General features: G+C 40.5%; 1 protein-coding gene across 2 annotated transcripts in view; it reads left to right on the plus strand.

The window, feature by feature from the left end:
• mrpl23 (mitochondrial ribosomal protein L23) overlaps positions 1-26,829 on the plus strand; it is a 144,929-nt gene that overhangs the window by 46,549 nt on the left and 71,551 nt on the right. For both annotated transcript variants that reach the window (XM_029668814.2, XM_029668815.2), the window contains exon 4: positions 2,091-2,164. In XM_029668814.2, coding sequence (XP_029524674.1) covers positions 2,091-2,164 — 74 coding nt within the window. The remainder of the gene's footprint in view (positions 1-2,090; positions 2,165-26,829) is intronic.

The following is a 26,829-nucleotide window of genomic DNA, read 5'->3' on the forward strand; positions in this document are numbered from 1 at the left end:
TTGTAGCTGCTTCTATGCGTGCAAAACAAATTCTGTACTTCCTGTTTGCGTCGTCTTTCTAAGTACCAGAAAGCGCCACTAGGGGGCAAATAACACCATTGAACACAATGAAAATCCAATTTAACCATTGTAATAAAATAATCTGTTACCTTCTAACAGGATGGCAGCACACATTGAAAGTTATGTTTTATGGTTTTTGTAAATGGCTTCTCATCCCACTTAGGGCCAGTGTTGGTGACAGTTTTTTGTTGTTTTTTAACCAAGCAATAACACACCTGATTCATCTAATCATCTCTTGATTGAAGTCTCTAGTTGAATCCGGTGTGTAATGGTTGGCAAGAACAAACACCTAAATTCACTCTATGGATACGATTGGACCCCCCCGTTATGAGTGATACTTTGATGATGAATAGTCATGATCAGTTTATATTAATAACTTTAGATTAATATAATTAATTTAAGTTTGCACGTTTTTTAAAGTTTTGAAATTATTTACGAGGTGGGCGTATTTAGAACACCCATGGGCTTAAATGGTGCATTCGGTACCCATGAAGCCCAGTTTGGACTTTACACATTTTATCAAATATTTGTATATCTTATAAAACAATGTTTTATGTAATGTCATAATACTTCACATGAGAGAGTCATCTTAAATTTTCTCTCCATGTTTCTTACAGAAATTATGGCAGTATATGTTTGAAAAGTCCAGACATTTTGGTGGGTTTAATAGGTACACTTCCTCTAACATCCTTAACTTAGAGCTCCAGTCAGTTTTAGAATGGTAAATTGCAATAGGCTGGTGATAAATATCTCAAACTAAAAACATTGTTTTTAGGACAAATCACTAACTCAACCCTAAACCTCATCTAGATCTATTACTGAATAATGTGGCAGTTGAGCAAGTGTAGACTAACCCTAGATAGCAAGCTGTCATAGTCAAAACATATAGATTCAATGGTTGCTAAAATGGTAAGAGGTCTGTCCGTGGTAGGGCGTTGCTCTGTTTTCATGACATGTAAATCAACCAGCCAGGTCCTACAGGCCCTAGTTTTGTCACTTCTGGACTACTGCCCAGATGTGTGGTCATGTGCGCCAAAGGACATAGGAAAATTGCAGTTGGCCCAGAACAGTGCAGCATTTAGATGTACACAGAGGACGAATGTCAGTGGTATGCATGTCAGTCTCTCCTGGGTCAAAGCTGAGGAGAGACTGACTGCATCACTGTTGGTCTTTGTGCGAAAGGTGCTGATGGGTTAAAGGTACTGAAATGTCTGTTCAAGCAGTTGGCTCGCAGTTCGGACCCTCATCGGCACCATGCCAGACATGTAGCCAGAGGTGTCTTCAAAGTCCCCAGGTCCCAGAACAGAGGCTGGGAAACACACAGTATTAAATAGAGCCATGACTACATGGAACTCTCTGCCACCCCAGGTAACTCAAGCTAGCATTTTATTTTTTTAAAGATCACCTTACGGCATGACGGGGACTACGAAGAGAGACACTTTTATGTATTTTGTATTGTTTTTTTACGTTGTATTATGTAGTGTTTTATATATTTTATTTGTTGTGTTTTGTTTCCTGTTTGGGCCCCAGGAACAGTAGCCACTTAATTGGCGATCCTAATAAAAAAACAAAATACTCTTCCATAGTTCTGCTAATAGTTTATAGGCCTACAGTTTAAACATTGACGCACAGCGTCATCAACAGCAAGATGCAACATCCTTCCATAATAGATGAAGCTTACTCTAATCTACAGCAACAGTCCCTCTCTTTTGGTTGTGGTTGTTTTTCTCTCTCTGATAGGCATGAGGTCATTACCACCGACTGGGGAAGTAAGAGGTTCACCTGCATTCCTCAGTCAACAGGACCAGGGTCTGCTCTATTTTACAACCACACAGGCACCTTCTACATTTCTACTTTAGCCAAACCTCTAGTCGTTGGCATGTTTTGCCGTTACAAAAGACAACAATTGGCTTAAGTAGGGAACTAATCTCCTCGATTCTACTTGGTTGATACTTTTTACCAACCATAGCGCTCTCTCGCTCTGTCTCTCTCGCTCTGTCTCTCGCTTTCTCTCTCGCTTCATCTCACAGGTACGAATAAGAAGAGAAACCACCTCAACCAGAAAGTGAAGAGACCGGATTATAAAGTGGCCTACGTTCAGCTGGTGAGTTATGGCGCGCACACACTCTCTAGCTCACACACACTTTTATTGGGGTAGGGGGGGGGTTATTAAAGAGAACATTCAGTAGGACAGGGTGCTTTTGCCCCTCTAAGCCCTCTTTTGTCTTTTGTAGAGGCTAGTCTTTGGGAGGTCGAGGGACTGTAAGAGGGGTGAGGAGGGTGAGGGCTTTTTTTTTCCCAAGAGTGCCCCAAGGCAGATAAGCTTTGAAGGGGAGAGCACTCAAACCCCCTCACCTTATTGTGGCTCAGTACCTTAAGTCCCAGCCCTGTTTTCAGTGTGTCTATTCCCCCCACCCCTCCCATGCGTGCACACACACACCTGGTGCTTCGACATAGACTCCTACACACAGACCTGCCCTGCTTCTCTCTCTCTCTCCCTGTCTGGCCGGCCGGCCCAGGGGTCAAAAAGTTGTCTCTAGTTACATGCCAGACTTATTACAGGAAGTATAGAGCCAGAGGTAAGGTTATCGTCTGGACTAACTGGCCAGGCGCTTTCTGCTCCTGTGTGCTGCTGGAGTGAAACATGATTTTATAAGCCCAATCATTGCGCAACAATTCTATATGCAATCAGTTTTTAAAACCGCTTTGAATGCCACGATTAAAAAGAGCAACTTTTTTTTCTCAGCTTGTTATTGATGACTACTTCCCATTCGTCATTCAAGTGCATAGGCAACGGTAGGCAGACTTAGCACTTCACACACCGCTTTGCAATGAGCTGGAGGCAGTAGGCATTTTAAAAACACGTCTTGAACCTTGAAGTAAAACTTTATGTTATGAGGCATTTCTTACCTTGCTTCAAAGTAGCCAAAATCCCACCATAGAAACATGGAGGCAATTATTTTATAAAGACTTCCATATGCAATTGTTCTATTGGTTTTCACATCAGCTTTATTTCATAGTCCAGTAGCCAAAGGCCCTATCCTAGTCATTATCAACCCATGCCAGTTGTTGCATCTTTATATCTCCCCCTCTTTCTACATTTCAAACTGCTATTTTAATTTCTGTCACATGAAACGTCTGGTATGTACAGTGCCTAATTGCTTTATGGAACGAACATTCGGACATATAGTTTACTGCCTTGTTGCTTCGCTGCGCTTATAATGTGAAGAAATAATAGTTTATCGACACTTTATTTTCATTTTTTTTTATGTAGCCTATTCCTACGGATTGCACGGATTTGGGATCTATCGTCCTACAACTGTCTGTCTGTTAGGAATAGGCTATTTCTTTCTTGCACAGAATGAGAAGCTGACCAATGGAGGATTGTAGATTGAAATTGCTTGATAGTATGGGGGATAGTAGATTGTAAATCAACAGTGGTGTAGATGCTGGTTTATCACTCCCTCTGTCACAGGCAGCACAGAGAACCATCTATCTGGGAACCAACGAAGGGATGAATAATTTACGTTGTCTAAACAGGACAATTTGAAAGGAGATACATAATTGAAGCACGCTCATGAATCTTTTAGAGGGGAGACTTCCTCTTGTCTGTCTGAAACAAGCAGAACGTCCCGAGAGAGAGAGAGAGTGAGTGTGTGTGTGACTGGTGGTGTGTGTGACAGCGTGTGTGTCCAGTGACGCGTCTGCCTCGCAACCAGTCCCACAGCATAATCAGCCGTGTGAGTATGCATGGGGGTATGCACGGGGCAATAAAACATCCTTAATTCCCAACACACACACATATATACAGTGGGGCAAAAAAGTATTTAGTCAGCCACCAATTGTGCAAGTTCTCCCACTTAAAAATATGAGAGGCCTGTAATTTTCATCATAGGTACACTTCTACTATGACAGACAAAATGAGGAAAAAATCCAGAAAATCACATTGTAGGATTTTTAATGAATTTATTTGCAAATTATGGTGGAAAATACGTTTTTGGTCACCTACAAACAAGCAAGATTTCTGGCTCTCGCAGACTTGTAACTTCTTCTTTAAGAGGCTCCTCTGTCCTCCACTTGTTACCTGTATTAATTGCACCTGTTTGAACTTGTTATCAGTATAAAAGACACCTGTCCACAACCTCAAACACACACTCCAAACTCCACTATGGCCAAGACCAAAGAGCTGTCAAAGGACACCAGAAACAAAATTGTAGACCTGCACCAGGCTGGGAAGACTAAATCTGCAATAGGTAAGCAGCTTGGTTTGAAGAAATCAAATGTGGGAGCAATTATTAGGAAATGGAAGACATACAAAACCACTGATAATCTCCCTCGATCTGGGGCTCCACGCAAGAATCTCACAAAAATCCCAGAACCACACGGGGGGACCTAGTGAATGACCTGCAGAGAGCTGAGACCAAAGTAACAAAGCCTACCATCAGTAACACACTACGCCACCAGGGACTCAAATCCTGCAGTACCAGACGTGTCCCGCTGCTTAAGCCAGTACATGTCCAGGCCCGTCTGAAGTTTGCGAGAGAGCCTTTGGATGATCCAGAAGAATATTGGGAGAATGTCATATGGTCAGATGAAACCAAAACATAACTTTTTGGTTAAAACTCAACTCGTCTGTTTGGAGGACAAAGAATGCTGAGTTGCATCCAAAGAACACCATACCTACTGTGAAGCATGGGGGTGGAAACATCATGCTTTGGGGCTGTTTTTCTGCAAAGGGACCAGGACGACTGATCCGTGTAAAGGATATAATGAATGGGGCCATGTATCGTGAGATTTTGAGTGAAAACCTCCTTCCATCAGCAAGGGCATTGAAGATGAAACGTGGCTGGGTCTTTCAGCATGACAATGATCTCAAACACACTGCCCGAGCAACGAAGGAGTGGCTTCGTAAGAAGCATTACAAGGTCCTGGAGTGGCCTAGCCAGTCTCCAGATCTCAACCCCATAGAAAATCTTTGGAGGGAGTTGAAAGTCCGTGTTGCCCAGCAACAGCCCCAAAACATCACTGCTCTAGAGGAGATCTGCATGGAGGAATGGGCGAAAATACCAGCAACAGTGTGTGAAACCCTTGTAAAGACTTACAGAAACGTTTGACCTCTTGTCATTGCCAACAAAGGGTATATAAGTATTAAGTATTGAGAAACTTTTGTTATTGACCAAATACTTATTTTCCACCATAATTTGCAAATACATTCATTAAAAATCCTACAATGTGATTTTCTTGATTTTTTTTTCTCAGTTTGTCTGTCACAGTTGAAGTGTACCTATGATGAAAATTACAGGCCTCTCTCATCTTTTTAAGTGGGAGAACTTGCACAATTGGTGGCTGACTAAATAATTGTTTGCCCCACTGTACATACACACACACTCACACATACAGGTACACCAGAGTTTCTCTTAGAAACATTTGGCACCGGACAGGTGTTTTCATTTGAAGATTTTCATTAATCAGACATTTTGTGACGTTAGGACTCTAAGGCTGTATCTGAAGCATACTGTAGTTCTGAGATATTGAACCTCTAAATGTTCACATCCCAGATCTCAACAATTCTGTAGTGAATTCTTATTTCATAACCCATCAAGGTCCTCACCTTAAAGGTACCCAAAGTACCCACATTAAACTTCATGGCAATGAAATGTCAATCTAGGTTTAGCCATTCTATCTGACACTTCTGAATTATACAGAAAACTGTAGCTATTTGAATGCATCAATTATAGAACAGTTTTACCAAGATTGTCCGAACCCATCATCAAATACATTAAGAAATGATCTTCCGACAAATACCTGTCGTCACTGAACAACAATGTTATCATTTACTTTAAGATTTCTGACAGTCTTTTTTAGCTTGCGTGCCATTATTTCTGGCTAGACTAATCTTAACCGTCCTTAGAGAGATGGCAAAGATGTGTTCTGATTGGTCCGTCTATTTGTTCAGGCTCGTGATTTGATTGCGGATAGAACCTTGTAGTGCCAAGTTCAAATGGGTTTATTCAGATAGAACTGCAGATTTTTTCATTTGACACTTAACATGCACTTCTTCATAAATCTTAACTGCACAAACATGAAGAGCCATCTCAAGTCCCAAGATCTCGATTTGAGAAATGTACCGGTCATCCATATGCATTGGGTGTGCAACCCGTTACGACATCCACCCAGGCAGCCAGCACCATCATTAAACAAGAGTTATATGAGCCACATTTACATATCCCTAAGATTATAACAAATTACTAATACTATATTTGTTGTGTTTCGGTGTGTAGCATATGCAAAACTTTATAGAATATTATTTTATTGGTTTTCACTTTCCTAAAGCAATTGTCCGTCTCGGTTCAGCTGTCGGAGAGTTGAGCACCGTAGGCATCCACTCTCTGATAGGCCTATTAATATTTTAACATATGTACTTTTACCCCTCTTTTTCCCCCAATTTCGTGATATTGAGAATTGGTAGTTACAGACTTGTCCCATCGCTGCAACTCCCCTACGGCCGAACCCTATCCCGGCTGTGACGCAGCCTGGGATCGAACCCGAGGCTGTAGTGATGCCTCAAGCACTGCGATGCAGCTCCTTAGTCCGCTGCTGCACTCGGGAGGCCTACTTTGTACATTTTTATAAAAATAGGCATTATATTGTTAGATTATAGGAGTAACTTTGGTAGGCCTGACACGTTCTTCCTCACCTCAAGTTGAACTGTCGGAGTCAGTTGGAGCGCCGGCGTGCACTGCATTCATATCATACGCCTGCTGTATAATAGGCTAATAGTCACACCACACCTTCACGAAAGTTTGTAAACATCGTTAGGGTAATATCGAAAATAAGTCAAGCCATTATTTATAGGGAAAATACGAGCAGGATCTCCTATTGAGGCAAACGCAACAGTACAGTTGTAACTTAAATTGGCTCAACAGAATAAATAATAAAAAAACACATAAGGACTGGTTTAAACTGTCACTCAAGTTTGAACAGGCTATATTGCAGCAATTACCAAGAAAGGCTAGTGCTTACTTTACCTAACAAATGACAACAATAAGACAATAATTATATTTATTTTACTACAGGCACAATTAAAAAAGACAGATTGAACTTAATTTAGCCAACGAAAATGGAAACGGAATGAAATAAACCACATTTGACATTTCTAAAGAACTGGTTTAGATGAATTAATAAATAGGTTTGCATAATAATCAAATCAAATTTTATACCGTCACATGCACAGAATACAACCTCACAGTGAAATGCTTACTTACAAGCCCTTAACAGGTGTAGACCTTACAGTGAAATGCTTACTTACAAGCCCGTAACCAACTGGAGTTTCAAAAACAATGATAAACATTAATAATGATGATAAAATTAATGATTATAAATACGATGAAAATAAATCCATCCAAATGTAGTAATTGCATCCTACCTGATTAGCGAGTTGCACAGTAGCCTGCATTTGGCCATGCCAAGGCTCCTCTCTTGCGCTCTCTACTCAGCAGCAGGCACATGCACGTAAGACGGCGTGCAAGGAGTGAGGGAATGGTGCTGAAACCGAAGCCCCGGCTACCATTTTATTTATCAGCTTAAGCAGCCAACATCCGGCAATTACCGGCTAACGGAATCCCTGATAAGGGCCTAAAATGAACGTTTGTTCATCAGACACTGTTGCAGGTAGATAAAAACCAGATGTTTTGACATGCATTGTAATGTTTCTAAAACAGACCGCTATTAGTAAGAAGTAATGTGCTATATTGCTACATCTCATAAAAATGTTTGACCTGAGACTTTTGACAACATTTTTATGAGATGAGAAAATGTTCAGCTGACTCTTTTTAAGAAGGGGATGTTACCGTGGTAACGGGCCACTCAAGTCATGTCACTTGTGATTTTGGATCTGACTAGTAATAAACGGCATCTCTTCACTAGCAACCGAGCTTGTGAACAAAACAATGTAATAGCCAAGAAACACGAGGTCAAAGTCTCACTTAGTAGACTTTCCAGTAAATTAGACCAACTTTTATGCACTTTAAAAATGATTCTATCAGCACTTAACTCGGTGCGTATTCACCTTTGTATGTACAGTCAGCAGCATGGTGAGCCCTTGAGCCGATGTGTGTCATCCACGCTTTTCTTCTGTCATATGTTAGTGTGATTGTGCTCGTTTGAAGGCCTGCTTGTCTTCGTGTGAACAGCCGAAAGGCTGAGTCTACATGTGTGCTTAAAGTTAAAGACATTGATATAAAAGGAATATCCAGCCTGTTTCTCTGGCAGGTCTGCAGACCAAAAAACACAAATGCACGTACACACACTACTCAAAAACCCTCCTTTCTCTGCAGTGGTGGGTAGAAAACAAGATTGTTCCTAATTGACACCACATGTGGGGGAGTGTTCAGAGGCCCGATGCTCACAGCGGTTCCCCCCTCCTCCTCCTCTTCCTCCCTCTATCAGCTAATATTCCAGCAGAATTATGGAAGGGCTCTAGCTTTCCTTCTTGCTTCTTTCTTTCCCATTACAAGCTCACTCACTTCCCCCTTGTGTGCCCCCCGCCCGTCTGGCCTGTCTGTCCCCGTCTGGCCTGTCTGTCCCCGTCTGGCCTGTCTGTCCCCGTCTGGCCTGTCTGTCTGTCTCTCTGTCTGTGTGTCTCTCTGTCTGTGTGTCTCTCTGTCTGTGTGTCTCTCTGTCTGTGTGGCTCTCTGTCTGTGTGGCTCTCTGTCTGTGTGTCTCTCTGTCTGTGTGTCTCTGTCTGTGTGTCTCTCTGTCTGTGTGTCTCTCTGTCTGTGTGTCTCTCTGTCTGTGTGTCTCTCTGTCTGTGTGTCTCTCTGTCTGTGTGTCTCTCTCTGTCTCTCGTCTCAATTTTTATTACATTTTATTAAATTAAATGAGCTTTATTGGTATTACTTAACAATGTACATGTTGCCAGATGCGTACTTTGGAAATATGAACATAATTTAAATAATAATAACCAAGATTGTCAAAAGGATTATCCGTAACAACAGTAATCAGGGGTAAAAATAGCCATACAATGGACAATAACAATACTATGGCATAGAGGACATGTGCAGCTTGGTCTGTCAGACACTGTCCCTCATCTTATTTCAGGCAGCAATGTAGTTCTCTGCCAACCCACAGCTCTCTGCGTCCTCCCCCAACAGGACGGGTAGCCTTTCCTCATCAGAGAGGTCTTTGAAACCTTGAATACGTTTTTTTTTTAAATGTGGGGAATTGTTTTATAATTTTTACACGTGGTCAAGGAATGTCTCTCTCTCGGTCTCTAGCTATCTCTCTCTCTGTCAAATTCAAATTCAGATAGCTTTGTTGGAATGAACTACAATTAGTAGATATTCTGAAATCAGTGTAGTGGTACAGCATTTCAGTAAATACAGTACATACAGAGCATAATGAAATACAGTTTCAGTAATAAGATTAATTAATAATAATAATAATAAACAGTACATACAGGTACAACAATTAAATAAAAATACATTTATGAAAAAGAAAAATCTCTAAAATAAACTAAATACATGAATGACGGTTCCACTATGTATCACTTGTAAGTTACATAGCATGTAAATACTTCAGGGAGTTCATGCTCATTGGATGCCCCTCAGGCTATGCCAATCATATACAGTCGGCACACTTGCACACACATTTCGGCACACTTGCAACTTTTTCAAATAATGCGCCATTTATTCCAGAAAACTGTTGAAATTAAAACATATTTTGGTATCAACATATGCATGTTTTTTGGTTTGCAGTTGAACAAAACCAAAAATGTGGAATAATGTAATCTTTTATTCCACAAAGAAATCCTAAAATGGCAAGGACAATATTATTGGCATCTTCGAGAAGTAGTTAGATATAATTAGATTTCATGCAGGTGATTCTCATTTACTTTGGAATTGAATTTACCTGTCGTAAGTTGCAGGTGCCTGCAATATAAACATCACACATTCAAACAGTTTGAACAGAGAAAAGGACTCAATCTCCTGTTTTGTGTCACTGTGTGAGCCTGGATGAACACGGAGAAAAGAAAGAAAGCCAGAGAATTATCTGAGGTCAGACACAAGATTGTAGCTCAAGCATGGACAATATCAAGGCTACAAGTCCATCTCCAGAGACCTTGGTGTTCCTGTTTCCACCATACGTAATGTTATCAAGACATTTTAAGGCCCATGCCACTGTAGCCAACCTCACTGGATGTGGCCGCAAGAGAGAACTTGATGGAAGATTGCAGTGAAGGATTGTTCCAGTGGTGGAGAAAGCACCTCAGTCAACTGCCACAGATTCAAGCTGACACAAGGTACGATAGTTTCAACTCGCACCATCCGTCTCCAACTTAATGAAAGGGAGATATATGGTAGGAGACCCAGGAGGACCCCACTGCTGACAGAGAGATATAAGAATGCCTGACTGCAATTTGCCAAAATCATTCTGGGAGAATGTCCTGTGGACAGATGAGACCAAATTAGAGCTTTTTGGGAAAGCACACCCATCTCTATGCTTACAGATAACAAAATGAAGCATTCAAATAAAAGAACAACTTCACTACAGTCAAACATGGAGGTGGTTCAGTTCACCTATGTAAGAATGCTGTTCATCGACTACAGCTCAGCATTTAACACCACAGTACCCTCCAAACTCTTAAGCTCGAGACCCCGCCCTGTGCAACTGGGTCCTGGACTTCCTGACGGGCCGCCCCCAGGTGGTGAGGGTAGGAAACATTTCCACCCCGCTAATCCTCAACACTGGGGCCCCACAAGGGTGCGTTCTCAGCCCTCTCCTGTACTCCCTGTTCACCCACGACTGCGTGGCCATGCACGCCTCCAACTCAATCATCAAGTTTGCAGATGACACTACAGTGGTAGGCTTGATTACCAACAACGACAAGACGGCCTACAGGGAGGAGGACCTCGGAGTGTGGTGTTAGGAAAATAACCTCACACGCAACATCAACAAAACAAAGGAGATGATCGTGGACTTCAGGAAACAGCAGAGGGAGCAGCCCCTATCTACATCGACGGGACAGAAGTGGAGAAGGTGGAAAGTTGTAAGTTCCTCGGCGTACACATCACGGACAAACTGAAATGTTCCACCCACACAGACAGCGTGGTGAAGAAGGCGCAGCATCGCCTCTTCAACCTCAGGAGGCTGAAGAAATGTTGCTTTCACCAAAAACACTCACATGCTTTTACAGATGCACAATCGAGAGCATCCTGTTGGGCTGTATCACCGCCTGGCATGGCAACTGCCCCTCCCACAACCGTAAGACTCTCCAGAGGGTAGTGAGGTCTGCACAACGTATCACCGGGGGCAAACTACCTGCCCTCCAGGACACCTACACCACCCGATGTCACAGGAAAGCCAAAAAGATCATCAAGGACAATAATCACCCGAGCCATTGCCTGTTCACCCCGCTATCATCCAGAAGGTGAGGTCAGTACAGGTGCATCAAAGCAGGGACCGAGAGACTGAAAAACAGCTTTTATCTCAAGGCCATCACTGTTAACCTCTTGAGTATTTTGATGTTTGGATTAAAAACATACCCAATTGAAACTGCCTTTTTCTCAGGCCCAGAGTCTAGAATATGCATTTAACCTCTTAAGTCGACCCTCTACTTTTTTGAACATTCTGTTAAAAATCGCGCAACATTTCAGCGCCCTGCTACTCATGCCAGGAATATAGTATATGCATTTGCTTAGTCTGTGTGGATAGAAAACACTCAGACGTTTATAAAACTGGTTAAATCACTGCTGTGGCTTTACCAGAACGGCATTTACATCGAAAAGCACAGGAAAAACTGATCACTGAAAATGGGAAAATATATCCATGCGCTACTTGAACCCATTGATAAAGGTGAACCACAATTAATTGACTGAGGTTGCAGTACCTACAGCTTCCACACGGTGTCTAGAGTCTTGTCATTTCCCTTCGAGTTTTTTCTTGGTCAAACACATGCAGGGCACCGTATCTCCTATGGTCTAGGACCGGATATTTTCGTTGAGTTTCTAGCCGGACATTTTTCCAGACGGACAGCTAATGATCTTTACATCGCCTCCTGATGAATTTTATCGCTTATTAACGTTTACTAATACCTAAAGTTGCATTACAAACGTATTTCGAAGTGTTTTGTGAAAGTTTATCGTCGACTTTTTGAATTTAAAAAAATGACGTTACGTTTTGAAACAATGTTTTTTTCGTTTATCACACAGTCTACATATAACGATATCTAGGCTTTATATGGACCGATTTAATCGAAATAAAGACCCAAATAGTGTTTATGGGACATCTAGGAGTGCCAACAAAGAAGATGGTGAAAGGTAATGAATGTTTTCTATTTTATTGTGCGGTTTGTGTAACGCCGAAATGCTAATTATTTTGTTTACGTCCCCTGTGGGTCTTTTTGGGTGTTACATGCTATCAGATAATAGCTTCTCATGCTTTCGCCGAAAAGCATTTTAAAAATCTGACTTGTTGCCTGGATTCACAACGAGTGTAGCTTTAATTCGATACCCTGCATGTGTATTTTAATGAACTTTTGAGTTTTAACTAATACTATTAGCATTTAGCGTAGCGTATTTGCATTTCCAGAGCTCTAGTTGGGACGCAAGCGTCCCGAGTAGAAGCAACAGGTTAATTGTCAGATTAGGATAGAAAACACTCTTGGCTTCTCCATAGTGTGAACAGTCTTTAGACATAGTTTCAGGCTTTTATTTTGAAAAAATTAGCGAGAAAGATCACATTGCGTCATTGTATGGCTGGGTGCCAGCAGCTTGGAGCAGACATTTCTCCCTCTCTCCTATTGAAGAGGCTACAGTCCCGGTTGAAATATTATTGATTATATATTGTAAAAACAACCTGCGAATTGATTATGAAAAACGTTTGACATGTTTCTACGAACTTTACGGATACTATTTGGAATTTCCGTCTGCGATGTCGTGACCGCTCGAGCCTGTGGATTTCTGAACATAACGCGCCAACCAAATGGAGGTATTTTGGATTTTAAAATAATCTTTATGGAACAAAAGGAACATTTATTGTGTAACTGGGAGTCTCGTGAGTGCAAACATCCGAAGATCATCAAAGGTTAGCGATTCATTTTATTGCTTTTCTGACTTTCGTGACCAATCTACTTTGCTGCTAGCTGTTTGTAATGTTTTGTCTACTGAGAGAGATGTCCTTACATAAGTGCTTGGTATTCTTTCGCCGAAAAGCTGTGTTGAAATCTGACACGCCAGGTTGATTAACAACAAGCTAAACTGTGTTTTGCTATATTGCACTTGTGATTTCATGAAATTATAATATTTTTTGTAATTTAATTTGAATTTGGTGCTCTGCAATTCAGCGGATGTTGACGAAAATGATCCCGCTAACGGGATGGGTGCATCAAGAAGTGTTAAACAGCCATCACTGACATTGAGTGGCTGCTGCCAACATACTGACTCAACTCTCTAGCCACTTTAATAATACAACATTGGATGTAATAAATGTGTCACTAGTCACTTTAAACAATACCACTTTATATAATGTTTACATACCCTACATTACTCATCTCATATGTATATACTGTACTCTATACCATCTACTGCATCTTGCCTATGCCGTTCGGCCATCGCTCATCCACATATTTATATGTACATATTCTTATTCATTCCTTTACACTATTAGGTAGTTGGTATTAGGTATTAGGTAGTTGTTGTGAAATTGTTAGATTACTTGTTAGATATTACTGCACGGTCGGAACTAGAAGCAGAAGCATTTCGCTACACTCGCATTAACATCTGCTAACCATGTGTATGTGACCAATAAAATGTGATTTGATTTGATGTTTAGGGGTTGCTTTGCTGCCTCTGGCACTGGGTGCCTTGAACGTGTGCATGGCATCATGAAATCAGGAGAATGCCAAGGCATTTTGGAGCGCAATGTCAGACCCAGTGTCAGAAAGCTGGGTCTCTGTCAAAGGTCATGGGTCTTCCATCAGGACAATGACCCTAAACACACTTCAAAAAAGCACCCAGGAATGGTTCAAGACAAAACTCTGGACGGAATCCCATTGAAAACTTGCGGAGAGATCTGAAAACAGCAGTTGGGCGAAGGCACCCTTCAAATCTGGGAGAACTGTAGCAGTTTGCACAAGAGGAGTGGGGGGGGGCTCTTTTCAGAGATCAGCTCTTGGGTTTCCAGTGCTTTGTATTGGTAAAATTACACTATTCAATATTTTGCACCAGATTTGGGCCACCCCCAGGTGGTAAGAGTAGACAACAACACATCTGTCACGCTGATCCTCAACACTGACTGGGTGACTCGTCAGGAATTCCATGACCCAGTTGCACAGGGCGGGGTCAAGACCCAGGGTCTGGCCCGCAGGCGGTAATGTAGGTAGGTAACTACATCTCCACCTCGCTGATCATCAACGCTGGGGTAGAGCTTAATGACGAGTTTGGAGGGTACTATGGTGTTTAAATGCTGAGCTGTAGTCGATGAACAGCATTCTTACGTAGGTATTCCTCTTGTCCAGATGGGTTAGGGCAGTGTGATTGCGTCGTCTGTGAACCTATTGGGTGGATAAGCAATTTGGATTGGGTCTAGGTTGACCGGTAGGGTGGGGGTGATATGGTCCTTGACTACTTTCAAAGCACTTCATGATGACGGAAGTGAGTGCTTTGGGGCGATAGTCATTTAGCTCAGTTACCTTCGCTTTCTTGGGAACAGGAATCATGGTGGCCCTCTTGAAGCATGTGGGAACACCAGCCAGCTGGTCTGCGCAGCCAGCTGGTCTGAGGATGCCGTCTGGGCCGGCAGCCCTGCGAGGGTTTAAATGTTTTACTCATGTTGGTTGCAGTGAATCGTGGAATCCGGTTGGTCGGATGTCTATAGGCTGGGAGCAACAAAATGGGGTCGTGGTCAGATTTTCCGAAAGGAGGGTGGGGGAGGGCTTTATATGTATCGCGGAAGTTAGAATAACAATGATCCAGGGTTTTGCCAGCCCGGGTCGCGCATTCGATATGCTGATAAAATCTAGTGAGCCTTGTTTTCAATCGAGTTCTGGTTGTTTTTAATCTTTTTTCTAGAGTCTTTTCTCTCTCTATCTCGCGCTCTACAAGTTATTTAAAACATGATGGTAAAGAATCCAAGCGGCTATGCAGCCACTCTTCACGACTGTGTTGGTGTGTGTGGACCATGATAGATCCTTAGGGATGTGGACACAGAGGAACTTGAAGCTTGCGACCCACTCCACTACAGTCCAGTCTATGTGAATGGGGGCATGCTCTGACCTTTGTTTCCTGTAGTCCACAATCAGCTCCTTTGTCTTGCTGACATTGAGGGAGAGGTTGTTGCTCTGGCACTACACTGCCAGGTTGTGTGCAGCCACACAGTTGTGGTTGAACAAGGCGTACAGGAGGGGACTAAGCACCCACCCCTGAGGGGCCCCCGTATTGATGGATGTGTTGTTGCCTACCCTCATCACCTGGGGCCGGCCCGTCAGGAAGTCCAGGATCCAGTTGCAGAAGGAGGCAATCAGTCCGCGGAGCCTTAGCTTAGTGATGCGCTTGGAGGGTATTATGGTATTGAACGCTGTCGTCAATGAACCACATTCTCACATAGGTATTCCTTTTATCTAGGTGGGTGAGTGCAGTGTGGAGAGCAATTGAGATTGCGTCATCTTTGGATCTGTTGGGGCGGTATGCAAATTGAAGTGGGTCTAGGGTGTCTGGGATGGTGGGGTTAATGTGTGCTATAACCAGCCTCTCAAAGCACTTCATGATTACAGAAGTGAGTGCTACAGGGTGGTAGTCATTGTGGCATGAACCCTTGGAGTTCTTAGGAACAGGAATGATTGTGGTCATCTTAAAACATGTGGGGATTACAGACTGGGACAAGGAGAGGTTGAAAATGACTGTGAAAATGCCAGCCAGCTGTTCTGCACATTCTCTGAGAATGCGCCCTGGAATACCGTCAGGGCCCGCGGCTTTGCGGGTGTTGACCTGATTTAAAAACCCTTCTCACGTCGGCCTCGGAGAGCGAGATCACCCAATCCTCTGGGTGGCTGACTGCCCTCACACCCGGCAAGATGTTGTTGAGTTCGTCTGGTAGAGAGGCATTGTTTGGCAGATCACGTTCGGGTCTTCCTTTGTAATCCGTAATGGACTGTAGCCCCTGCCACATGCAGTGAGCGTTGGAGCCTGTGCAATATGATACCACCTTGTTCCGATATTGTTCTGTTGCTCGTTTGATGACTCTGCGTTTGATGACAAGTTAGCTGATAACACAACGGTGGTAGGCGTGATCACCGGTGACGATGAGTTAGCCTACAAGGAAGAGGTCAGTGACCTGGCAGTGTGGTGCCGGAGCAATGACCCCTCTCTCAACGTCAGCAAGACCAAGGAGCTGATCGTGGACTACAGTAAGGGGGGGGGGGGGGCTTCAAGATCCTCAGTGTCCAAATCACTAAAGACTTCAAATGGTCCAAACACACACGCACAGTCGTGAAGAAGGAGCCTCTTCCACCTCAGGAGGCTGAAAAAGTTTGGCATGGGCCCTCAAATTGTGAAAAGGTTCTACAGCTGTACCATTGCAAGCTTATTGACTGGATGCATCACCTCTTGGTATGGGAATAGCACCGCCCTGGATTGGATGGCGCTACAGAGGGTTGTGCGGACAGCCCAGTACATCACTGGGCTCCATCCAGGACACCAACATCAAGCGGTGAGAAAAGAAGGCCTGTAAAATGGTCATACTCCAGCATCCCAAGCCATAGACTATTTTCTCTGCTGCCGCACCACAAGTGGTACCGGTGCATCAAGTCTGACACCAAAAGGATGTTGAACAGCTCCTAACCCCAAGCAATACGACTGATAAACTAGTTTGTGTAGATTGTCATCTTTATTTCACTTTGATTTCAATCTTTATACTGACTCCCTACACACACAGCCACTCCAACACACACACATGGCCTTACACACACAGCCACTCCAACACACTCACACGGCCCTACACACACAGCCACTCCAACACACTCACGCGGCCCTACACACACAGCCACTCCAACACACTCACACGGCCCTACACACACAGCCACTTGTTCACATGGCCCTAAACCCTAGTGGTAATGGTAGTAGTAGAGATATTAGAGGTATAACTACTACTAGTCGTAATGGTGGCAGTAGTAGAGATATTAGTGGTATAAATGCTACTCATGGTAATGGTGGTGGTAGTAGAGATATTAGGTATAAATGCTACTCATGGTAATGGTGGTAGTAGTAGAGATATTAGGGGTAAATGATACTCAGGGTAATGGTGGTAGTAGTAGAGATATTAGGGGTAAATGATACTCATGGTAATGGTGGTGGTAGTAGAGATATTGGGTATAAATGCTACTCATGGTAATGGTGGTAGTAGTAGAGATATTAGGTATAAATGATACTCATGGTAATGGTGGTAGTAGTAGAGATATTAGGGGCAAATGCTACTCATGGTAATGGTGGTAGTAGTAGAGATATTAGGGGTAAATGATACTCATGGTAATGGTGGTAGTAGTAGTAGAGATATTAGGTATAAATGCTACTCATGGTAATGGTGGTAGTAGTAGAGATATTAGTGGTATAAATGCTACTCATGGTAATGATGGTGGTAGTAGAGATATTAGGTATAAATGCTACTCATGGTAATGGTGGTAGTAGTAGAGATATTAGTGGTATAAATGCTACTCATGGTAATGGTGGTGGTAGTAGAGATATTAGAGGTATAACTGCTACTCATGGTAATGGTGGTAGTAGTAGAGATATTAGTGGTATAAATGCTACTCATGGTAATGGTGGTGGTAGTAGAGATATTAGGTATAAATGCTACTCATGGTAATGGTGGTAGTAGTACATATATTAGAGGTATAAATGCTACTCATGGTAATGATGGTGGTAGTAGAGATATTAGGTATAAATGCTACTCATGGTAATGGTGGTAGTAGTAGAGATATTAGGTATAAATGCTACTCATGGTAATGGTGGTAGTAGTAGAGATATTAGGGGTAAATGCTACTCATGGTAATGTTGGTAGTAGTAGAGATATTAGGGGTAAATGATACTCATGGTAATGGTGGTAGTAGTAGTAGAGATATTAGGTATAAATGCTACTCATGGTAATGGTGGTAGTAGTAGAGATATTAGGGGTAAATGCTACTCATGGTAATGGTGGTAGTAGTAGAGATATTAGGTATAAATGATACTCATGGTAATGGTGGTAGTAGTAGAGATATTAGGGGTAAATGATACTCATGGTAATGGTGGTGGTAGTAGAGATATTAGGTATAAATGCTACTCATGGTAATGGTGGTGGTAGTAGAGATATTAGACGTATAACTGCTACTCATGGTAATGGTGGTAGTAGTAGAGATATTAGTGGTATAAATGCTACTCATGGTAATGGTGGTGGTAGTAGAGATATTAGGTATAAATGCTACTCATGGTAATGGTGGTAGTAGTACATATATTAGAGGTATAAATGCTACTCATGGTAATGATGGTGGTAGTAGAGATATTAGGTATAAATGCTACTCATGGTAATGGTGGTAGTAGTAGAGATATTAGGTATAAATGCTACTCATGGTAATGGTGGTAGTAGTAGTAGAGATATTAGGGGTAAATGCTACTCATGGTAGTGGTGGTAGTAGTAGTACAGATATTAGAGGTATAATTGCTACTCATGGTAATGGTGGTAGTAGTAATACAGATATTAGAGGTATAAATGCTACTCATGGTGGTAGTAGTAGTACAGATATTAGAGGTATAACTACTACTAGTGGTAATGGTGGTGGTAGTAGAGATATTGGAGGTGTAAATGCTACTCATTGTAATAGTGGTGGTGGTAGAGATATTAGGTATAAATGCTACTCATGGTAATGGTGGTAGTAGTAGAGATATTAGGGGTAAATGCTACTCATGGTAATGGTGGTAGTAGTAGAGATATTAGGGGTAAATGATACTCATGGTAATGGTGGTAGTAGTAGTAGAGATATTAGGTATAAATGCTACTCATGGTAATGGTGGTAGTAGTAGAGATATTAGGGGTAAATGCTACTCATGGTAATGGTGGTAGTAGTAGAGATATTAGGTATAAATGCTACTCATGGTAATGGTGGTAGTAGTAGAGATATTAGTGGTATAAATGCTACTCATGGTAATGGTGGTGGTAGTAGAGATATTAGGTATAAATGCTACTCATGGTAATGGTGGTAGTAGTAGAGATATTAGGGGTAAATGATACTCATGGTAATGGTGGTGGTAGTAGAGATATTAGGTATAAATGCTACTCATGGTAATGATGGTGGTAGTAGAGATATTAGGTATAAATGCTACTCATGGTAATGGTGGTAGTAGTAGAGATATTAGGTATAAATGCTACTCATGGTAATGGTGGTGGTAGTAGAGATATTAGGGGTAAATGCTACTCATGGTAATGGTGGTAGTAGATATTAGTAGAGATATTAGGTAGTAAAGTAGAGATATACTCATGGTAATGGTGGTAGTAGTAGAGATATTAGGGTATAAATGCTACTCATGGTAATGGTGATAGTAGTAGAGATATTAGGTATAAATGATACTCATGGTAATGGTGGTAGTAGTAGAGATATTAGGGGTAAATGCTACTCATGGTAATGGTGGTAGTAGTAGAGATATTAGGGGTAAATGATACTCATGGTAATGGTGGTAGTAGTAGAGATATTAGGGGTAAATGATACTCATGGTAATGGTGGTAGTAGTAGTAGAGATATTAGGGGTAAATGAAACTCATGGTAATGGTGGTAGTAGTAGTAGAGATATTAGGTATAAATGCTACTCATGGTAATGGTGGTATTAGTAGAGATATTAGTGGTATAAATGCTACTCATGGTAATGATGGTGGTAGTAGAGATATTAGGTATAAATGCTACTCATGGTAATGGTGGTAGTAGTAGAGATATTAGTGGTATAAATGCTACTCATGGTAATGATGGTGGTAGTAGAGATATTAGGTATAAATGCTACTCATGGTAATGGTGGTAGTAGTAGAGATATTAGTGGTATAAATGCTACTCATGGTGATGATGGTAGTAGTAGTACAGATATTAGGGGTAAATGATTCTCATGGTAATGGTGGTAGTAGTAGTAGAGATATTAGAGGTATAAATGCTACTCATGGTAATGGTGGTAGTAGTACATATATTAGAGGTATAAATGCTACTCATGGTAATGATGGTGGTAGTAGAGATATTAGGTATAAATGCTACTCATGGTAATGGTGGTAGTAGTAGAGATATTAGGTATACATGCTACTCATGGTAATGGTGGTAGTAGTAGTAGAGATATTAGGGGTAAATGCTACTCATGGTAGTGGTGGTAGTAGTAGTACAGATATTAGAGGTATAATTGCTACTCATGGTAATGGTGGTAGTAGTAATACAGATATTAGAGGTATAAATGCTACTCATGGTGGTAGTAGTAGTACAGATATTAGAGGTATAACTACTACTAGTGGTAATGGTGGTGGTAGTAGAGATATTAGTGGTATAAATGCTACTCATGGTAATGGTGGTGGTAGTAGAGATATTAGGTATAAATGCTACTCATGGTAATGGTGGTGGTAGTAGAGATATTAGAGGTATAACTGCTACTCATGGTAATGGTGGTAGTAGTAGAGATATTAGTGGTATAAATGCTACTCATGGTGATGATGGTAGTAGTAGTACAGATATTAGGGGTAAATGATTCTCATGGTAATGGTGGTAGTAGTAGTAGAGATATTAGAGGTATAAATGCTACTCATGGTAATGGTGGTAGTAGTACATATATTAGAGGTATAAATGCTACTCATGGTAATGATGGTGGTAGTAGATATTAGTATAAATGATATTAGGTATAAATGCTACTCATGGTAATGGTGGTAGTAGTAGTAGATATTAGGGGTAAATGCTACTCATGGTAGTGGTGGTAGTAGTAGTACAGATATTAGAGGTATAATTGCTACTCATGGTAATGGTGGTAGTAGTAATACAGATATTAGAGGTATAAATGCTACTCATGGTGGTAGTAGTAGTACAGATATTAGAGGTATAACTACTACTAGTGGTAATGGTGGTGGTAGTAGAGATATTAGTGGTATAAATGCTACTCATGGTAATGGTGGTAGTAGTAGAGTAGTAGAGATATTAGTAGTAGTAGAGTATAAATGCTACTCATGGTAATGGTGGTAGTAGTAGAGATATTAGGGGTAAATGATACTCATGGTAATGGTGGTAGTAGTAGTAGAGATATTAGGTATAAATGCTACTCATGGTAATGGTGGTAGTAGTAGAGATATTAGTGGTATAAATGCTACTCATGGTAATGATGGTGGTAGTAGAGATATTAGGTATAAATGCTACTCATGGTAATGGTGGTAGTAGTAGAGATATTAGTGGTATAAATGCTACTCATGGTAATGGTGGTGGTAGTAGAGATATTAGGTATAAATGCTACTCATGGTAATGGTGGTAGTAGTAGAGATATTAGGGGTAAATGATACTCATGGTAATGGTGGTGGTAGTAGAGATATTAGGTATAACTGCTACTCATGGTAATGGTGGTAGTAGTAGAGATATTAGTGGTATAAATGCTACTCATGGTAATGGTGGTGGTAGTAGAGATATTAGGTGTAAATGCTACTCATGGTAATGGTGGTAGTAGTACATATATTAGGTATAAATGCTACTCATGGTAATGGTGGTAGTAGTAGAGATATTAGTGGTATAAATGCTACTCATGGTAATGATGGTGGTAGTAGAGATATTAGGTATAAATGCTACTCATGGTAATGGTGGTAGTAGTAGAGATATTAGGTATAAATGCTACTCATGGTAATGGTGGTAGTAGTAGAGATATTAGGGGTAAATGCTACTCATGGTAATGTTGGTAGTAGTAGAGATATTAGGGGTAAATGATACTCATGGTAATGGTGGTAGTAGTAGTAGAGATATTAGGTATAAATGCTACTCATGGTAATGGTGGTAGTAGAGATATTAGGGGTAAATGCTACTCATGGTAATGGTGATAGTAGTAGAGATATTAGGTATAAATGATACTCATGGTAATGGTGGTAGTAGTAGAGATATTAGGGGTAAATGCTACTCATGGTAATGGTGGTAGTAGTAGAGATATTAGGGGTAAATGATACTCATGGTAATGGTGGTAGTAGTAGTAGAGATATTAGGGGTAAATGAAACTCATGGTAATGGTGGTAGTAGTAGTAGAGATATTAGGTATAAATGCTACTCATGGTAATGGTGGTAGTAGTAGAGATATTAGGGGTAAATGATACTCATGGTAATGGTGGTAGTAGTAGTAGAGATATTAGGTATAAATGCTACTCATGGTAATGGTGGTAGTAGTAGAGATATTAGTGGTATAAATGCTACTCATGGTAATGATGGTGGTAGTAGAGATATTAGGTATAAATGCTACTCATGGTAATGGTGGTAGTAGTAGAGATATTAGTGGTATAAATGCTACTCATGGTAATGATGGTGGTAGTAGAGATATTAGGTATAAATGCTACTCATGGTAATGGTGGTAGTAGTAGAGATATTAGTGGTATAAATGCTACTCATGGTGATGATGGTAGTAGTAGTACAGATATTAGGGGTAAATGATTCTCATGGTAATGGTGGTAGTAGTAGTAGAGATATTAGAGGTATAAATGCTACTCATGGTAATGATGGTGGTAGTAGAGATATTAGTGGTATAAATGCTACTCATGGTAATGGTGGTAGTAGTAGAGATATTAGGGGTAAATGATACTCATGGTAATGGTGGTAGTAGTAGTAGAGATATTAGAGGTATAAATGCTACTCATGGTAATGATGGTAGTAGTAGAGATATTAGAGGTGTAAATGCTACTCATGGTAATGGTGGTAGTAGTAGAGATATTAGGGGTAAATGATACTCATGGTAATGGTGGTAGTAGTAGTAGAGATATTAGGTATAAATGCTACTCATGGTAATGGTGGTAGTAGTAGAGATATTAGGTATAAATGCTACTCATGGTAATGGTGGTAGTAGTAGAGATATTAGTGTTATAAATGCTACTCATGGTGATGATGGTAGTAGTAGTACAGATATTAGGGGTAAATGATTCTCATGGTAATGGTGGTAGTAGTAGTAGAGATATTAGAGGTATAAATGCTACTCATGGTAATGATGGTAGTAGTAGAGATATTAGAGGTGTAAATGCTACTCATGGTAATGGTGGTAGTAGTAGAGATATTAGGGGTAAATGATACTCATGGTAATGGTGGTGGTAGTAGAGATATTAGGTATAAATGCTACTCATGGTAATGGTGGTGGTAGTAGAGATATTAGAGGTATAACTGCTACTCATGGTAATGGTGGTAGTAGTAGAGATATTAGGTATAAATGCTACTCATGGTAATGGTGGTAGTAGTACATATATTAGAGGTATAAATGCTACTCATGGTAATGATGGTGGTAGTAGAGATATTAGGTATAAATGCTACTCATGGTAATGGTGGTAGTAGTAGATATATTAGTGGTATAAATGCTACTCATGGTGATGATGGTAGTAGTAGTACAGATATTAGGGGTAAATGATACTCATGGTAATGGTGGTAGTAGTAGTAGAGATATTAGAGGTATAAATGCTACTCATGGTAATGATGGTGGTAGTAGAGATATTAGTGGTATAAATGCTACTCATGGTAATGATGGTAGTAGTAGAGATATTAGAGGTGTAAATGCTACTCATGGTAATGGTGGTAGTAGTAGAGATATTAGGGGTAAATGATACTCATGGTAATGGTGGTGGTAGTAGAGATATTAGGTATAAATGCTACTCATGGTAATGGTGGTAGTAGTAGAGATATTAGGGGTAAATGATACTCATGGTAATGGTGGTGGTAGTAGAGATATTAGGTATAAATGCTACTCATGGTAATGGTGGTGGTAGTAGAGATATTAGACGTATAACTGCTACTCATGGTAATGGTGGTAGTAGTAGAGATATTAGGGGTAAATGATACTCATGGTAATGGTGGTGGTAGTAGAGATATTAGGTATAATTGCTACTCATGGTAATGGTGGTAGTAGTAATACAGATATTAGAGGTATAAATGCTACTCATGGTGGTAGTAGTAGTACAGATATTAGAGGTATAACTACTACTAGTGGTAATGGTGGTGGTAGTAGAGATATTGGAGGTGTAAATGCTACTCATTGTAATAGTGGTGGTGGTAGAGATATTAGAGGTGTAAATGCTACTCATGGTAATGGTGGTGGTAGTAGAGATATTAGGTATAAATGCTACTCATGGTAATGGTGGTAGTAGTAGAGATATTAGGGGTAAATGCTACTCATGGTAATGGTGGTAGTAGTAGAGATATTAGGGGTAAATGATACTCATGGTAATGGTGGTAGTAGTAGTAGAGATATTGGGTATAAATGCTACTCATGGTAATGGTGGTAGTAGTAGAGATATTAGGGGTAAATGCTACTCATGGTAATGGTGGTAGTAGTAGAGATATTAGGTATAAATGATACTCATGGTAATGGTGGTAGTAGTAGAGATATTAGGGGCAAATGCTACTCATGGTAATGGTGGTAGTAGTAGAGATATTAGGGGTAAATGATACTCATGGTAATGGTGGTAGTAGTAGAGATATTAGTGGTAAATGATACTCATGGTAATGGTGGTAGTAGTAGTAGAGATATTAGGGGTAAATGAAACTCATGGTAATGGTGGTAGTAGTAGTAGAGATATTAGGTATAAATGCTACTCATGGTAATGGTGGTAGTAGTAGAGATATTAGGGGTAAATGATACTCATGGTAATGGTGGTAGTAGTAGTAGAGTAGGTATAAATGCTACTCATGGTAATGGTGGTAGTAGTAGAGATATTAGTGGTATAAATGCTACTCATGGTAATGATGGTGGTAGTAGAGATATTAGGTATAAATGCTACTCATGGTAATGGTGGTAGTAGTAGAGATATTAGTGGTATAAATGCTACTCATGGTAATGATGGTGGTTAGATATTAGGTATAAATGCTACTCATGGTAATGGTGGTAGTAGTAGAGATATTAGTGGTATAAATGCTACTCATGGTGATGATGGTAGTAGTAGTACAGATATTAGGGGTAAATGATTCTCATGGTAATGGTGGTAGTAGTAGTAGAGATATTAGGTATAAATGCTACTCATGGTAATGGTGGTAGTAGTAGAGATATTAGGTATAAATGCTACTCATGGTAATGATGGTAGTAGTAGAGATATTAGAGGTGTAAATGCTACTCATGGTAATGGTGGTAGTAGTAGAGATATTAGGGGTAAATGATACTCATGGTAATGGTGGTGGTAGTAGAGATATTAGGTATAAATGCTACTCATGGTAATGGTGGTGGTAGTAGAGATATTAGAGGTATAACTGCTACTCATGGTAATGGTGGTAGTAGTAGAGATATTAGGTATAAATGCTACTCATGGTAATGGTGGTAGTAGTACATATATTAGAGGTATAAATGCTACTCATGGTAATGATGGTGGTAGTAGAGATATTAGGTATAAATGCTACTCATGGTAATGGTGGTAGTAGTAGATATATTAGTGGTATAAATGCTACTCATGGTGATGATGGTAGTAGTAGTACAGATATTAGGGGTAAATGATACTCATGGTAATGATGGTAGTAGTAGTAGAGATATTAGAGGTATAAATGCTACTCATGGTAATGATGGTGGTAGTAGAGATATTAGTGGTATAAATGCTACTCATGGTAATGATGGTAGTAGTAGAGATATTAGAGGTGTAAATGCTACTCATGGTAATGGTGGTAGTAGTAGAGATATTAGGGGTAAATGATACTCATGGTAATGGTGGTAGTAGTAGTAGAGATATTAGGTATAAATGCTACTCATGGTAATGGTGGTAGTAGTAGAGATATTAGTGGTATAAATGCTACTCATGGTAATGATGGTGGTAGTAGAGATATTAGTGGTATAAATGCTACTCATGGTAATGGTGGTAGTAGTAGAGATATTAGTGGTATAAATGCTACTCATGGTAATGGTGGTGGTAGTAGAGATATTAGGTATAAATGCTACTCATGGTAATGGTGGTAGTAGTAGAGATATTAGGTATAAATGATACTCATGGTAATGGTGGTGTAGTAGTAGAGATATTAGGTATAAATGCTACTCATGGTAATGGTGGTAGTAGTAGAGATATTAGTGGTATAAATGCTACTCATGGTAATGGTGGTGTAGTAGATGGTGGTGTAAATGCTACTCATGGTAATGGTGGTAGTAGTACATATATTAGGTATAAATGCTACTCATGGTAATGGTGGTAGTAGTAGAGATATTAGTGGTATAAATGCTACTCATGGTAATGATGGTGGTAGTAGAGATATTAGGTATAAATGCTACTCATGGTAATGGTGGTAGTAGTAGAGATATTAGGTATAAATGCTACTCATGGTAATGGTGGTAGTAGTAGAGATATTAGGGGTAAATGCTACTCATGGTAATGTTGGTAGTAGTAGAGATATTAGGGGTAAATGATACTCATGGTAATGGTGGTAGTAGTAGTAGAGATATTAGGTATAAATGCTACTCATGGTAATGTGGTGGTAGTAGAGATATTAGGGGTAAATGCTACTCATGGTAATGGTGATAGTAGTAGAGATATTAGGTATAAATGCTACTCATGGTAATGGTGGTAGTAGTAGAGATATTAGGGGTAAATGCTACT

The sequence above is a fragment of the Oncorhynchus nerka genome, linkage group LG9a (genome assembly GCF_034236695.1).
Source record: "Oncorhynchus nerka isolate Pitt River linkage group LG9a, Oner_Uvic_2.0, whole genome shotgun sequence".
Taxonomy (NCBI): Eukaryota; Metazoa; Chordata; class Actinopteri; order Salmoniformes; family Salmonidae; genus Oncorhynchus; species Oncorhynchus nerka.